General features: G+C 45.3%; 1 protein-coding gene and 1 long non-coding RNA gene across 4 annotated transcripts in view; one reads left to right on the forward strand and one right to left on the reverse strand.

The window, feature by feature from the left end:
* The window catches only part of itpr2 (inositol 1,4,5-trisphosphate receptor, type 2), a 50,475-nt gene that overhangs the window by 15,112 nt on the left and 21,807 nt on the right, over nucleotides 1–13,556 (reverse strand). Inside the window, exons 36-47 of one of the 2 annotated variants that reach the window (XM_047596697.1) lie at nucleotides 13,369–13,511; nucleotides 12,926–13,034; nucleotides 4,245–4,365; nucleotides 3,780–3,964; nucleotides 3,515–3,695; nucleotides 2,531–2,784; nucleotides 2,249–2,449; nucleotides 1,855–1,965; nucleotides 1,495–1,590; nucleotides 1,283–1,402; nucleotides 385–519; nucleotides 62–254 (exon numbers count right to left, since the gene is read on the reverse strand). In XM_047596697.1, coding sequence (XP_047452653.1) covers nucleotides 62–254; nucleotides 385–519; nucleotides 1,283–1,402; nucleotides 1,495–1,590; nucleotides 1,855–1,965; nucleotides 2,249–2,449; nucleotides 2,531–2,784; nucleotides 3,515–3,695; nucleotides 3,780–3,964; nucleotides 4,245–4,365; nucleotides 12,926–13,034; nucleotides 13,369–13,511 — 1,849 coding nt within the window. Of the gene's footprint in view, nucleotides 1–61; nucleotides 255–384; nucleotides 520–1,282; nucleotides 1,403–1,494; nucleotides 1,591–1,854; nucleotides 1,966–2,248; nucleotides 2,450–2,530; nucleotides 2,785–3,514; nucleotides 3,696–3,779; nucleotides 3,968–4,244; nucleotides 4,366–12,925; nucleotides 13,035–13,368; nucleotides 13,512–13,556 lie in introns of both variants that reach the window. The other variant, XM_047596696.1, reaches the window with a different exon arrangement.
* On the forward strand, nucleotides 168–13,498 carry LOC125015054. Of its 2 annotated transcripts, XR_007113551.1 has the most exons (4): nucleotides 168–305; nucleotides 9,776–10,252; nucleotides 10,410–10,494; nucleotides 13,361–13,498. It is a non-coding gene; the product is annotated as an uncharacterized LOC125015054 (long non-coding RNA). The 2 variants fall into 2 exon arrangements; XR_007113550.1 differs by lacking the exon at nucleotides 168–305 and having other exon boundaries at nucleotides 6,878–10,252.

The raw sequence follows: 13,556 nt of genomic DNA on the forward strand, positions 1-13,556 counted from the left end.
ACTGTTCCTGTTGCCACCATCATTATTTTCCAAGCACTGGATCCAGGATGTAAAGACTTACTTCTTATCTTCTTCTGCCACCTCATCTCATTGTAGAGGTTGTCAAACTGCTGGAAGAAGTCGTTAACCTTGCTGCCTTGGTCGTCCCTTTCGGTGGTGGTGAACACGTGCAGCTTGGACTCCTCGGTGAGGTACTCGCAGATGTTGGGGACAGGAAACACAATCTGCTCCATGGTGCGGTCATGACGCACGATCTGAGGGGGAAAAAAAACAAGTTTCCGGTGTAACTTTCTATGGAGAGAAGAGTAAGTGACTGAATTGGAAAAAAAGCTTTTGCATTAGCGAGGATAAAATGGGAAAATCAAAAACAATGTTGAGGTTTACCTCTATCTGAGCTGTGTGCTTTGCGTAATAGTGAAGGGCGTCGTCCTTCTCGTTATCTGGGTCCACCCCTGACCTGGAACCCAGAGTCGACCCCGGCCTCAGGCTCTGCTGAAGGATTTTGTTGTGTCTGGCCAACTAAGAAATAAAAGGAAAATACCTGATTTATTTCATGGAGAAAACATGGAGACATGTATTTAACTAATACTAACTACACATACATCAATTTTGTATTTTCAGTTACATTTTTATTTATATATATGTATATATAACCAAATGTAACTGAAAATACAAAAGTGATGTGAGTCCCACAGTTTAACAGTTGTTCACTGGATATTTAAAGTGTGTGTGCGTCATCGGTGGTGTTGTTTTTATTTTCTGAGGTCAAAAAGAAATGTTAAAATACAAGAAAAGAAAAAAATATTTTTTTTGTCATGGTGAAACTAGACTGTTGGACGGACAAAAATACCCCGTCTGACACATGGCTCTAAAAAGGCAGAAGTGAAAACCCGCCCGGCCTGCTCTCTCCGACTTACATAAACTGCAGCGAAAAGACTGACACACATAGGATGGAGATACACACTCACGGCACAACTGCTTTCACACTCCTGTCTCATTCTTTCATCCCCGATACCCTGGGCAAGGCCAGAACTAAATTTTGCTTTTACCTTCACTCTACCCGTCTGCTGAAGCGGGGTCACAATCTGAAATCTAATTTTAGAAATCTTTCAGAGGAGTTCATTCAGACAGTAGCAGTCTCCCATCATTTACAACTCCTGCAGTAGCCCCGCAGGTCGGCAGAAGGTCAGGCAAGACAGAGGAAAAGCAGAAGTGCTCCAGTCACATTCAAATACGAGAGCAGGCCTGTTTTTTTTTGTTTTTATTTTTTTTTTGTAATCACCTGATGTGCCAGGATGTAAATGTTGTGTCCGACGTCTCTGGGTTTGATCATGTCTCCCATGCTGTCCTCATCCTCCTCACTCTCTAGACCCTGGGCGTAGGCTTCCTTCATTACATCCACCTGAAGTGTTAAAAAAAAAAGGTTAGGAAAAGGCACAGATCACCTACTGATCACGTCTAGACCTGATCATTCATGCTGAAACATGCGCTCACCAGTTCTGTGGGTCTCATCTTGAAGAGAATCTTCTCTGCGTTCTCACTGTCATGGCGGCTCTCCATGATAGCCAGTAAGAGTTTGGAGGCATTGTTCTGTAACATGAGGCGCCGTCATTTGTTTTAGTTTCACCCTAGATCATCTACGCACTCAGTAAACACAGGCCAGCTCTTCAGAAAAATAAAACATGACGCACTGCCGTGCTGCTTTTCTATATATCGCAGTACTGATAAAATGACTACCACTTTTTGTTCCAGCTCTATAGATAACTATACAACAAATTGTAAGCATTGCTATAACGATGGCTGTGCGTCATAGTGAGAGACCTCACAGGAATCTCAGAGACACCTGCTGCTCACCTTGAGCTCCAGCACCAGGTCCAGCCGATTCTTCCCCAGGGGGTTGATTGAGTTGACAATCAGTGCTATTATAATGTCAATGCCGTTTGACTCATGCTTGGCTATAGAGGTCTGGAAAAGAACACGAGATGTAGTTAGTGTCGTGCACAATGGGCAAAAATTAAAATCCATCCGAGGAAAAGTGTGGGTGGCTTAACAACCGAGTGTACACACACAGATCGGTATTAAACCACGGCTGGCTGTGAGAATGTGCTGTGTACTGATGTATCACTAGCATACGAAGACTTTCGCTGTGGTTATATTTTCTTAGTTTAATGGTCCTTCTCTATAGATAATATATTCGCTATCTCCTAGCTAAGCATGGCATTTCTAAACTAACCAGTCATCTCCCTACCTGGTTTTCATGGCAGGGTCCCTGGCAATACTCTGTGATGGTTTCCAGGGTTTGACGAACCAGATCCACATTACTCTCATTTATATAAAGTCCCAGCAGCCCTAGGCCTCCAGTAGTGCTCCCGCAGATACAGTCCAAGAACTGAAGAGTCTCACACACCAGGTTGTAGTTAGTCTTGTTGTTCTGGTGGCGCAGGAAGTTCTGGAGTCAGAGCATAAAACAAGAGTCAGTCAGAGTTAACAGCAACAGCTAGACCTCAGGGTTCGTGAAGCGTGAAGGTACCTGCAGGTCAGAGTTGTGGTTCTCGCAGAGCAGCTGTAGGTAACGTAGGATTGGTTTCATGATTGTGATGGCAGGGCTCATCTGAGTCTCTTCTATAGCTTCCTCAGTCCCAATGATTTCACTGTTCTGGCCAAGGCCTTCGAGGTCCGGGTCTAGTTCCTTCCTGAAGGCATTGAAGGCCTTTGAGGTCGCTGAGGAGGCCTCCTTCAGCTGCCCTCGCATGTCGTCCCTCATATGAAGGGTTCCGTCTTTCCCTACAAAGCAAGCGTGCAGAGATGGTTTTAAAAAAAGACACACAATTCCCTATATAGCATTTGACAGAAGATGGTTCTATGTGAATGGATATTGTTGAGCAAGTGTTGATCAATGCGACTCTTGACAGACTATAAACATTTAAATCCTGAGATGCCCCTTGACAAGTGGGCCACCATTGAGTGGGGTTCTGTAGTATGAAAGCACCCACTCCTGATACAATGGCCTTTTGATAGCTTGTGATGTGGGCCGTCACATGGCCTCTGACATGTGACGGGGGAACAACAGTCTGCACAGAGGTCAGCGGACCAGCAAAGATCATTCTGGATTTATTCGTCATTACTGTTTTAAAGCTGAACGTCAGGACCTCACACACTGTAAAAACATCAATGTTTTCAAGTTCTAATTGAGTTTTCACTCACTCCGGGACCTGATACTCTGTAAACGTCTGCCTGCACTGAGGTCATGACTCAGCATGTCACTTTTAAATGCTCTTCTCTGTGCACCTCTGACATAATTACAGACCAGATTCACTTGAAATGAACTTTGCCTTTGTACTTTTGGCTTCATTTTGACATTTTGACACAGTGGTTTGCTGCATGTTCCAGACAGCGGAGGTAACAAATGTTTTCTGGGGACACTTGGGACTTACGCCAAGGAGCCAGTGCGAGTTGGTTATCATTAAATAAATAAGATACAGAAAGGTTAAAATACATCATTACTCAACAGTACCTTTCTTGAACCTGACATTAGTGGCATCACTGTCGTCATCCCTTTTTCTGCAGCTGAGTTCAAACATGTTGACAGACACGGTGGCTCGAATCTCTTGCTGAGCCAAACGCATGCGGTCGTAGAAAACCTTGAAGAACTTCTCAGACTTCTTTTGCTTGAAGAGTTGGCCGTAGAATGAGTTCTGGGTGGGAGGCAGAGTGGTAATGAGTTTAAATCACCAAGCTGTGCAGGTAAATAAGGCATAGGAGATATGAGTGCACCTCACCTGTATCTGCGTGTTTCCACCCTGTAGCAGAGCGATGCCCAGCAGGATGCTCTCCTCAAACACCCGGTCATTCTTGGTGTTGACAATGAGGTCAATTACCAGCTCTGAAGCTCCAACATTGTCCAAGAGACACTGGATCTCCACCATACTGCTACCGGGCTTGTCAGAGTCCAACATGGGAGAGCCTCCTGCAGAGATTTAATATAAATACTCAATAAAAGCGTTCTGAAAAGCTTCGGCTCCACACTTCATTGATTCTTTTTTTTCTTATCTGATATTTTTTTCATATCTGTGTGAACCTAATACTTATTTATGTGATGCTTTAGGAATCGCTTTAGCTCGATTCAGAGGCTGCCAGTGATTGTCAGACAGCACGTCTCCTGAGCAGAGTGCTGTCATGTTAGCTAGTGTCTTCAGCCAGTAGCTGCTGCAGTGTCTACCGGTTTTATTTGGGGTTCTCAGTACCTCCAGACGATGGCTTGACAAAGCCGCCAGAAGAGCTGTTTCCACTTCCAAGCTCTGACTTGGAGTGGAGCTTTTGATTTCCAAAGTAGCGTGTGAGGAGAATCTTTCTTAACTCGTTTCCCTGTGGAGACAGAAATCATAATGTTAAATCCGTGTCGGAGTCTGACAGAGCAGCAGACCTGAAGTAGAAAATCACATTTTGGGAAAGTTTTATTTTTGTGAGCCATGAATGATGTCAAAACAAGGGACGAATGTTGATAAATGTTAATAAATGTCCCATCCTAGAGAGCGGGTGAGGTCCATTCGCTGGCACGAAATCCACCTTATCTACCCCATTAAGGCTGAGCTGGTTTCATCTCATTTCACCTGATAGGAAAGATCGCCATCATCCCATGATACAGTCTTGATGGGAGCAATGGCAGGATGAAAACAGCGCCATCAATAAACAAACTGGAGCATCACGGCGCATGGCAGTAAAAGTGTTGGCCAATAATGTGATCTTAACGGGGGGATCCATGATGGCTATTTATTTATATAATTAGAAATTTCCCAAAGTCCTCTACATAGCTGTTTTTGTCTACTTTGAATATGAGATCATGAAAGTTGACAATAAACTTTTCAATTTGAAACTGCACACGCTGGGACCGCTTTTGTGGTGCCGCTTTTATACCCCACGTACACACACCTGAGTGACAAACAAGGGAGCGTTTACGCAACGTGTCCATTTACAGGAAAAAAAAAAAAAAAAAACGCATCGCAAAATGCCAGCTTCCTTGCAGCAGAGCGTTTATTTAAGGAACGAGTTATTTTCTTCCTGACTTATGAACATCACTCCACGCCTCTCTCGTGACATTTGATGCAGATGAGCTGAAACGAGATGGAGAGATTCACTGAGACAATCTCCCTACAACGCCTGTGTAATCAAAGTGCAAGTGATTGACAGGTACACGGGTCACGTCGTGTTCGTCACCACCTATTTTTGCTGTGAACGACGGAGGGGCGTGACAGATACACAGACAGATGACTTATAAAGAACACTAAAGGTGGTCAGCATCAGTTTCTATGGAAACGCATAATGGCCTTGTTTTGATGACACCTCACCACTGGTATTGATCACCGCACTGGACGGATGAACGGGGGAGGGTTTTTAAACATGACGTTGGGAGGGTGGAGCTAGAATAGTAAATGGACCACCTGTTGTTACCATGGAAACATGTTAGTAGGCCAAGCCAACATAAACATCTGAAAAATACCAAAGCTGGGCAGTGAATTCGGTTTTTATGACGTTTGTCCAGTTAGTAGAAGAACCAAATGAAAGTGCAGTTTTCCTGAGTTTCAGTTTATGTTCCATAATTTTTTCATCATCTGCGAAGGCTGTGGTCCTACTAGCAATTCAGCATTTATTTCCCCTCTCACTTCCACTGTGAGTTTCCTTAGTGGTGGCTGTCGCACCTCTTTTACATCTGACCCATACTGCTAACCGGTATTCATCTTGTGAGTCATTTGTGTGACTGCTTATGTAAGTGTTGTTCGCTTACGTCCCAACGTAGCAAAACTGTAACACGGCACGTGGAAAAACTGGCTACACCCCGGTAAACACAGACGACCAGAATTTAGACAAGATGCATCAGACGCATCAGTCAAATGAGGCAGTCTAATGCCTCAACACGAAGCCTGGCCAGGCACGGTCCAGCTAAAGATCCTCAAACTAGGCGCACGGAAAAGCAAAGATGTGGAGGAGCACGTGTAGCTGATGCTCCCTGTGTCAGTAAACACTCCATCTCATCTGCAGTCAGCAGAGACACTTGTCTGCCTGCACTGTCTGGCTGTCTCACAGACACACACACACACACACACACACACATACACACTTTTTCAACTGAAGGTGAGGATCCATTGAGCCAGCTTCTCTCATTTCCTCACAGCAATACAGATTCACTCTCAGAGCAACTACGAACTCAGCACTGCACTCAATAAGGCGGCACATCCCAATGCGCGCTCTTTTGACTGATTGCAGATTGAATCGCGTTTGACTTAACATTTCCTCTTTTGTGACAGAGGACGTGTAGGTTTTGCTACTCTCAAATACCAGCGAAAAAAGAAAAAAAAAGAAAAAAGAAAGCGAGGGGAAGTTGAAATGGGGTGAGGGTGACAGGTTTTTCTCTTGTTCGCCTCCCCTCTGGGCGATGCAGTCTGCTGGCTGGGTCTGCAGAGAGAGGAGAGGAGAGGAGAGGAGCAGAGAGGAAAAGAGGAGGCAGGATGGCGGTAGAAGAGAGTCAGCCCAGCCTGACTCATCTGCCTGCCGCCGCCGCCGCTGCTGCTGCTGCTGCATTGACAAGAAAAACTCCAGTCAGGTGATGTAAAAGCCACGAGAAAGAAGGAGAGATAGAAATAAAGATAGGAGAAATGACACAAGTAAGAGGAAGGGGGGGGGGGGGTGCAAAGGACAGGAAGGAGGAGAGGAACAAACAAAACCTCGCAAGGAGTACGGTTTTAAAATGTGCACCGGCACGCCACACTGCGGCTGTGGTGTCCAAGCTGGGAATGCGCTGCCGATCCCCACCTCCGGCATCCTCACACCCCGCTTTCTCCCCTCCCTCCCTCCCTCCCTCCCTCCCTCCCACAGACCTCTCGCAGCTCTGCTGTCTGCAAATCTCTCCGACTCCTCAGAGAGGCATGGATAAAAAGACAAAGACACAGCATGCCCTGTGCTTCTTTAGGTGGTCTGAAAACTCATGCAGGCAGCGGATGGCAGCAGCAGCAGCAGCTGTAAATCAGGACAGACAGTGCCAGGAATGAGAGGAGAGGCTTAGTTCAGATAAGGTTGACTCTGGCAGACTCGAGCCGCAGAGGTGGACAATGCACCCGAAACAAGGTTGAAGTTGGGAGTTTTGGGTGCAGGGGCTAATAGATTTCCTTTCTCCCACAGCAGAGGACACTGGGTTTGTCTTTTGTGGAGATAAAGTTCGCCGTGATACAGCCCAGTCTCCCCATTTGACTTACGAGTCCAACAGCTGCACAGTCAGAAAGCAACATTTACACCCCTGCAGAAACTTCAGTCGACGAACAATGTTCAGGAAGCGCTTTCAAACTGAAATTCTACCTTCTACAGCTGTTGTCATTAGCGCGTGATACTTCAACTCTGACTGAAAGGAAACCGATTATGTACAGTGTAAAAACATGAGTTGCTGGTTATCTAATAAAGATTTCTTTTGCCTGTAGTTGTAAAATTGGTGCCGGGGGGAAATGAAAAGCTTAACATTAAAGCCTCCCGCAATATAATACATATGCATATCATAACATGTTTTGCAAGTCACCAAGGGACTTGCAGTCGCATTATCCTGCATTTTAACTTGACACAATGGCAACATGCAGAAAGTAGAAAGACATCTTTTTGCTTGTCTGCATTTTGTTGTGTCGTGATCTAATGATCTAATGATCCCTGGATAGGCCTGGATGGGCTTAAATTAGCATGCCGCTACCAAAGATCGAATATAAGATACTTACTGCTAATGGGCCGTGCTAATCTACGTATGTTGGGTAATGTTTAATTAACTTAAGGTTATGCAAACTTTTATTTATATCTTTGGTCTTCATTCAAAGTTTTACTTGTCGGACATGAAATAGCTATATGTAACTCTTGAGGTTTGGATAGAGGGAAGTGCATGAATTGCACATACGTCTGATGATACCAGGCATGACCTGACACCAGCATCACGAGACACTTTGCTATGTTTCCAAGCTGCAGTTCCACAACACTTTGAATGTTTCTAACAAACAAGCACATCAGCAAAACAAATTATGCCCACATGTGAGAGCAATTGGTGAGACCAGTTCAGGGAAATACAAGACCTGCAGTGTAAACAAGCGTCAGTGAAAGTCCGCTCAGCAAAGGGCCCGATTGTCTTATTCGCGACCGTAAAGAACTGATTGTGTTTACTCAAGGGCCAGCATGTAAGTAGAAATGGTATGTGGGGTTTTTGTTTTTTTATAAGCTAAGAATGAGCCCGTCGTATCTACAATTGGAGCACATCCACCACGTTGCATGACTATATTTCTACAGTAGCCCAGAATAGACTAACTCAACAGTGCCTCTATAGAAATTCATATTTTTACTCTGAAAGGGCCATTAAAGATTCTCTCCTTTTTAACTGGGACGACAGGGGAAAACAAGCTAGTTTTATAAGCTTTTACTAGGGATGTTTGTCCTTTTTAGTCAATGGGTCCTACATCTGACACCTACAATACCTAATACCTACATTTTCATTTATGGTCCCTAAAAGATAAGACCGTCTGACTTTGGAGATGCCGTTTCATAAAATTTTCCTTATTGACTGAGATATATAAAGAAATATAGGTAAAGCATAAGAAAATGTTTATTGTTGAACAGAAATGACTTTCTGAGATGGTATCTGCTGCATGGATTGACATTGCATTTGGTCTAGCTATTCACATTTGACTAAGGATGACCCTCCACTTTTCATTTTGCACATCAACAGTTCATCACTCAAATAAAACAAATCAAACGCTGTGGTACATGACAAAGGAACTGGCATCGCCAAAAGTCTCTGCTGTGTTTAACGCTTATCGGTGAATGTTAGCATGCTTGCGTGCTAAACTATCACAGTGAATAATGGCACATGGGCAAGTTGCGAGATCGACGGTGGACTGAAATGCAGTTGTGAACGTGTGAATGCAGTTTTGCAACTCTAGCATAGATGTGACTACTTCACACATCGCCGAACAGTGGCCTCGAGTAGGCAAATATGAACTGCTAAGTTACTTGCTAAGATATTCAAAGGCACTACAAACTCAGTCCATAATCAATCTCAACAAAATCCAAACCTTATTTAGTGCAAGACCACCGAAACAATATTATAAAAGTGTTTCTGTTATTTTGTCCATCAGCTGCGTGCATCAGCGTAATAAAAAAAAAAGTCTGGAAGCCAGCAGTTCCAACACAAATCGCAATTTCTATCATTTGTGCTCTTGCCTGTCATGTGCCTCCCTTAGCACAAGTGACTTAACTCACATGCAATTGGATTCAAATAACACGCTATGAACTGTGCCAAAACACTGTTCACACTGACAATTAATCTCTTTCATAGTGCCCCTCAGACGCGTGAGACTCTTCAGTCAGGACCTCAAGATATTTTCCGTGATGAAACAAAGAAATTAAAGAAAATCGCTTATTTTAGGATGATGAAATCTTATTTTTTTCACCAAAGACAAATAACCTTTCAAGAGCCAAATGCACTAGGTGATTTAGCTTGTTTCAAGGTAAACGGTATTGATTTGGCTTAGTCAGCCTATTTTCTAGCTGACTAAAGCGTGGGGTAGGAATTTAAAACATCTAGAAATAATTGCTTATACAATGTCAGGCTTAAATCTAAGTATTCTTTCTTTTTTCAATTTAGTTTTTAACTTCAGTTCTGCAGGGCTGGATTCTTTTTACCATTTCTATATGAGGAGCTTTTGCAATGAAAGTGTTTTTTTTTTTTTGTTTTGTTTTTTTTTCCCTCTCCCTGCAGCCACTTGTCACTAAAAGAATTCAGCAAACACCGTGCTCCACGTCTGAAAGCATTTCTACACGGGTTACACAGACTTCCTGTGCCCAGTCACGGCCAGACGAGACAAACAACAAGTGCTAATCCCTCATCACCATGGAAACAAAAGCACGATTCTTCCCTAACAGACACCTGACTGATGGATCGAGGTGAGCGAGGGCAAGGAGAGGCTCCTCCGCGCAAGTTCAGGTAGTAATAACAAAACATTTTCAGCAAATAGATATTCACACAAATCCTCATTAGCTTCTTTTGGCGTTGTATAAAAAGTTCGGAAATTGCAAAAGGAACTCGGGGTCCAACTTTCTGACTCAAGTTGCTGTGTCACCCAAAGGTCAAATTCTAGCTCCCCGCCTGCCTGATAATGCTCGAATCTCAAAAACCTAAGCCCCAGTCCACCATGACTCCCACCAGCAGGCAGACAAATAGGGAAAACCCTGCAGGGTGAGCTCACACAGGGACAGCCAGCATGGCACTGCCTGCCTGGAGTGTGTGTGTGTGTGTGTGTGTGTGCGTGCATGCGTGTGTCTACATGTGTGTGCATGTGATGCGCTTAGCATTGAGAGGGTGGTAATCTGTAAATCTCCTTTGCCTTGGGCAGGTGGTGTGAAACTTGGCAGGCAAGAAAGAAGACGAACAGACAGACAGACAGCGTGTGAATGACAGGGACGAGCGTGAAAGAGAGGGTGGGTAAAAAAGAAACCCCGTGAGAGTGGTTTATATTACATAACCGGCTTTATTCAATCGTCCGTAAACAACGGAGACGCGCTTATGTATGTACATATGACAGCGCACGCACATCTATTCAAAGAGCTGACGGAAAATATCCAAGTTTCTGTCAGTTGCAATTGTGTTAAAGATGCTTTTTTTTCCCCCTCACCGTCAACAAATGAACCAAAAGATTATAATGGGCTCTGTAGGACAATCAAACGTGCACACTTGTTTGAGTGACATTCCCCCGGCTTTTCTAGAAAACAAACTCCCGTGTAACACCGGAATATAGTATCAGCACGCAACCCCCCCGCCCGTCACCCGAGTAATCTTCAGGACAAGTGGGAGCTCGGAGACATTCACAAAGCGTCTCCTCTCTTGTCAGTCAAAACGAGTGAAGTGCGGGGTTAGGAGGCAACATGTCTCCGTATTGCGAGTTCAGACCTTCACTGCCTAACCAGCACCCCTTTGGCATGAGGGAGGCAAACACAGAGCAAAGGGGGGGGCCCGGGTGGAAATAGAAGGGAGCGAGAGACGGAGAAAATAACTTGGGCGGGCAGGCAGAATGAGATGAGGCTAAGACAAAGCATAGAGGAAGCAAAGGAGGAAGAGAGAGGGAGGGAGAGAGGCAATGAGCGGACAGGGGAGTAAGGAGGGAGGGAGGGAGGGAGGGAGGCAGAACGTGATGGTCCACGTGACGCTGGATCAGCCACTGCAGGCTGTTACGTAAGCGCACCCCCTGCCCTGTCTCCTCATGGACTGAGCAGACTCTGCTTCTCTCCAATCCCTCACCCTGCAGCCGCTGCCCACTTTTTTTTTCACTTCCACTCACATGGCTCCTCACATGGCTGCCTCCCCCCCCCCCCCCCTTCCTCCCTTCTTCCCTCAATGACTCTCCCTCCATCTCTTCCTCTCACTCTCCTCCACCCACTCACTGCACCCCAGGGGAGCCACCAACCTCTGCTGCCTATGCTGTCACTCTGTCTCTCTCCTTCTGTTTTTGTCTGTCTGCCTCTCCTTCTCTCATTATTTCCATCAATCGCTTTCTTCTCCCGCCCTCTCTCTCTCTCTCTCTCTCTCTCTCTCTCCCTCCCTCCCTCTCTCTCGTGCAGTGAGGCTGCAGCTCCACACTCAGGGCTTCGGGGACATGACAAAGAAGACGCCACAAATACATGCTCGAGCACACTCACGCACACCTACACAAACTGACATTTCACATATCGTTACTGCACTGTCTGGCTTCTCGAATGCACCAAGCTGCTTTTTTAAAAAAACTGACTGTTTTTTCCCACTTTGAAATCCCTCTGATCTTGCTCCACACAACTGTTGAATCATTTGCCTTTCAGAAAAGAGAAAAAAAAAAAAAAAACTGCTTGGCTGACTGAGACAAGATACAGGAAAAACACAAACAGGGAAAACAAAACTGACTCCTTCAGCAGCTGTAAGTGACACTGGTTGCCGCGCACTATTTTTGAGGGAGGCAGTCTTGACTGTATTGCTAATGCAATTACACTGGCAGGGAAGGTTAAGGCACACGCGCACTATCCATTTTAATAAGCCGTGATCTGGTGCAACAAGCAACAGCCTTCAGTGGGATGACATTGGGAGACAATATTTATCATTTGTGCACGGACTTCCGTGTTGTTAGACGCGTGCCATCGTCCCATTCAAGACAGCATTTATCTCGACAAACCAGGTGTACAACCAAGGACAATTCTTGCTAAAATGTCTCGTGCACGTTGAAGTTTTTGACTGAAGCAGCCGTTTCAGTGTGGATTTCACAGTGACACCTTGTCTCCCAGAACCTGATTAGACCTCCAGACTCTCTCTACCTCGGTGCGCACACACACAGCAGACTCCCCAATTCTCCTCTAACAACACTTGTCATTCACTTTTCAGGCGTCTGGCTGAGAGGGGGTACAGCAGGACACGGGCTCTTGTACCCCCCACTCTCTGCAGTATTGATTTGTTTGTTCACTGGTTGTCCTCCTCCTCCTCCTCCTCCTCCTCCTCCTCCTCCTCCTCCTTCTCCTTCTCCTCCCCGTCCTCCTTCTTTCCTTGCTTCCTCCTTCCTATTCTCCCTCTCAGTGTGAGTGTGTCCTCAAGTGCCTCCCTGGCTTATGTAACATAGAAAGGCCCGCAGCATACTGATGAAGGGGAGTCTGGGCTCTGGGCCGACAGACCTGGGAGAAAACAAGGACTCCACTGCACTGCTGATAGGACTACGGCACTGCTGGCACACGAACACAAGGCTAAATCAACTGCAAACACTTAGTGCGCAATAGTTGCACCTAATTAATGCGATTCGAACGCAACAGTGATTAGGAGACACTGAAACCATTTTCTCAGAGAATCTCCTTTTACTTCTAAAATGGCAAATCACTTCCTGGAGGGTCAAGTACTCACGGATTCCTGAAAGCATTCCTTCTTGCCCAGCATCTCTCTGAGTGTCTGCAGGATCTTGATGCACAGCTTTTCCTCTTTGTCCATGAGCTTCTTGGTGTGTTTGATTAGTCTGGCAGAGCAACAAGAAGAGGCGGTGTATCGTTTAGGTGTATCGTTTACAGATGTTTCCCGCTAATGCAGTCACTGGCTCGTGAAACAAAACAGCACTTTATCGATCTCCACAGGTAAAATCTCCTCAGAGCGACCGTGATAGTTTAAAGACGTATTTATATACACTTATGCACAGACACAATATTTAATTAACATATTACAAGCACACGATATATTATTATGTCAAAAACTCATTCAACCCCCAGTCACTATATCGTCCATGCTGCTAGCCTTCCCCATACACCAGGCTAGTAGTTTAAAATGTGCACTTTGTTCTCCACACAGCTACTCACTTGGACATGAAAGCTCCACTCTCGCAGCGTAACCGAGCGGCCTCTGGAAACAGGAGCTCAGGGCTGTGAAGGACATCTACCAGCACAGAAAATTCTGCTTGAACTTTCGGACTGAACTGCTCCTCCAGACAGGATACAACCCCCTGTATAGCACAGACAGACAAACAGAAAAGATGCTGCTACTATTG

The sequence above is a fragment of the Mugil cephalus genome, chromosome 10 (genome assembly GCF_022458985.1).
Source record: "Mugil cephalus isolate CIBA_MC_2020 chromosome 10, CIBA_Mcephalus_1.1, whole genome shotgun sequence".
Taxonomy (NCBI): Eukaryota; Metazoa; Chordata; class Actinopteri; order Mugiliformes; family Mugilidae; genus Mugil; species Mugil cephalus.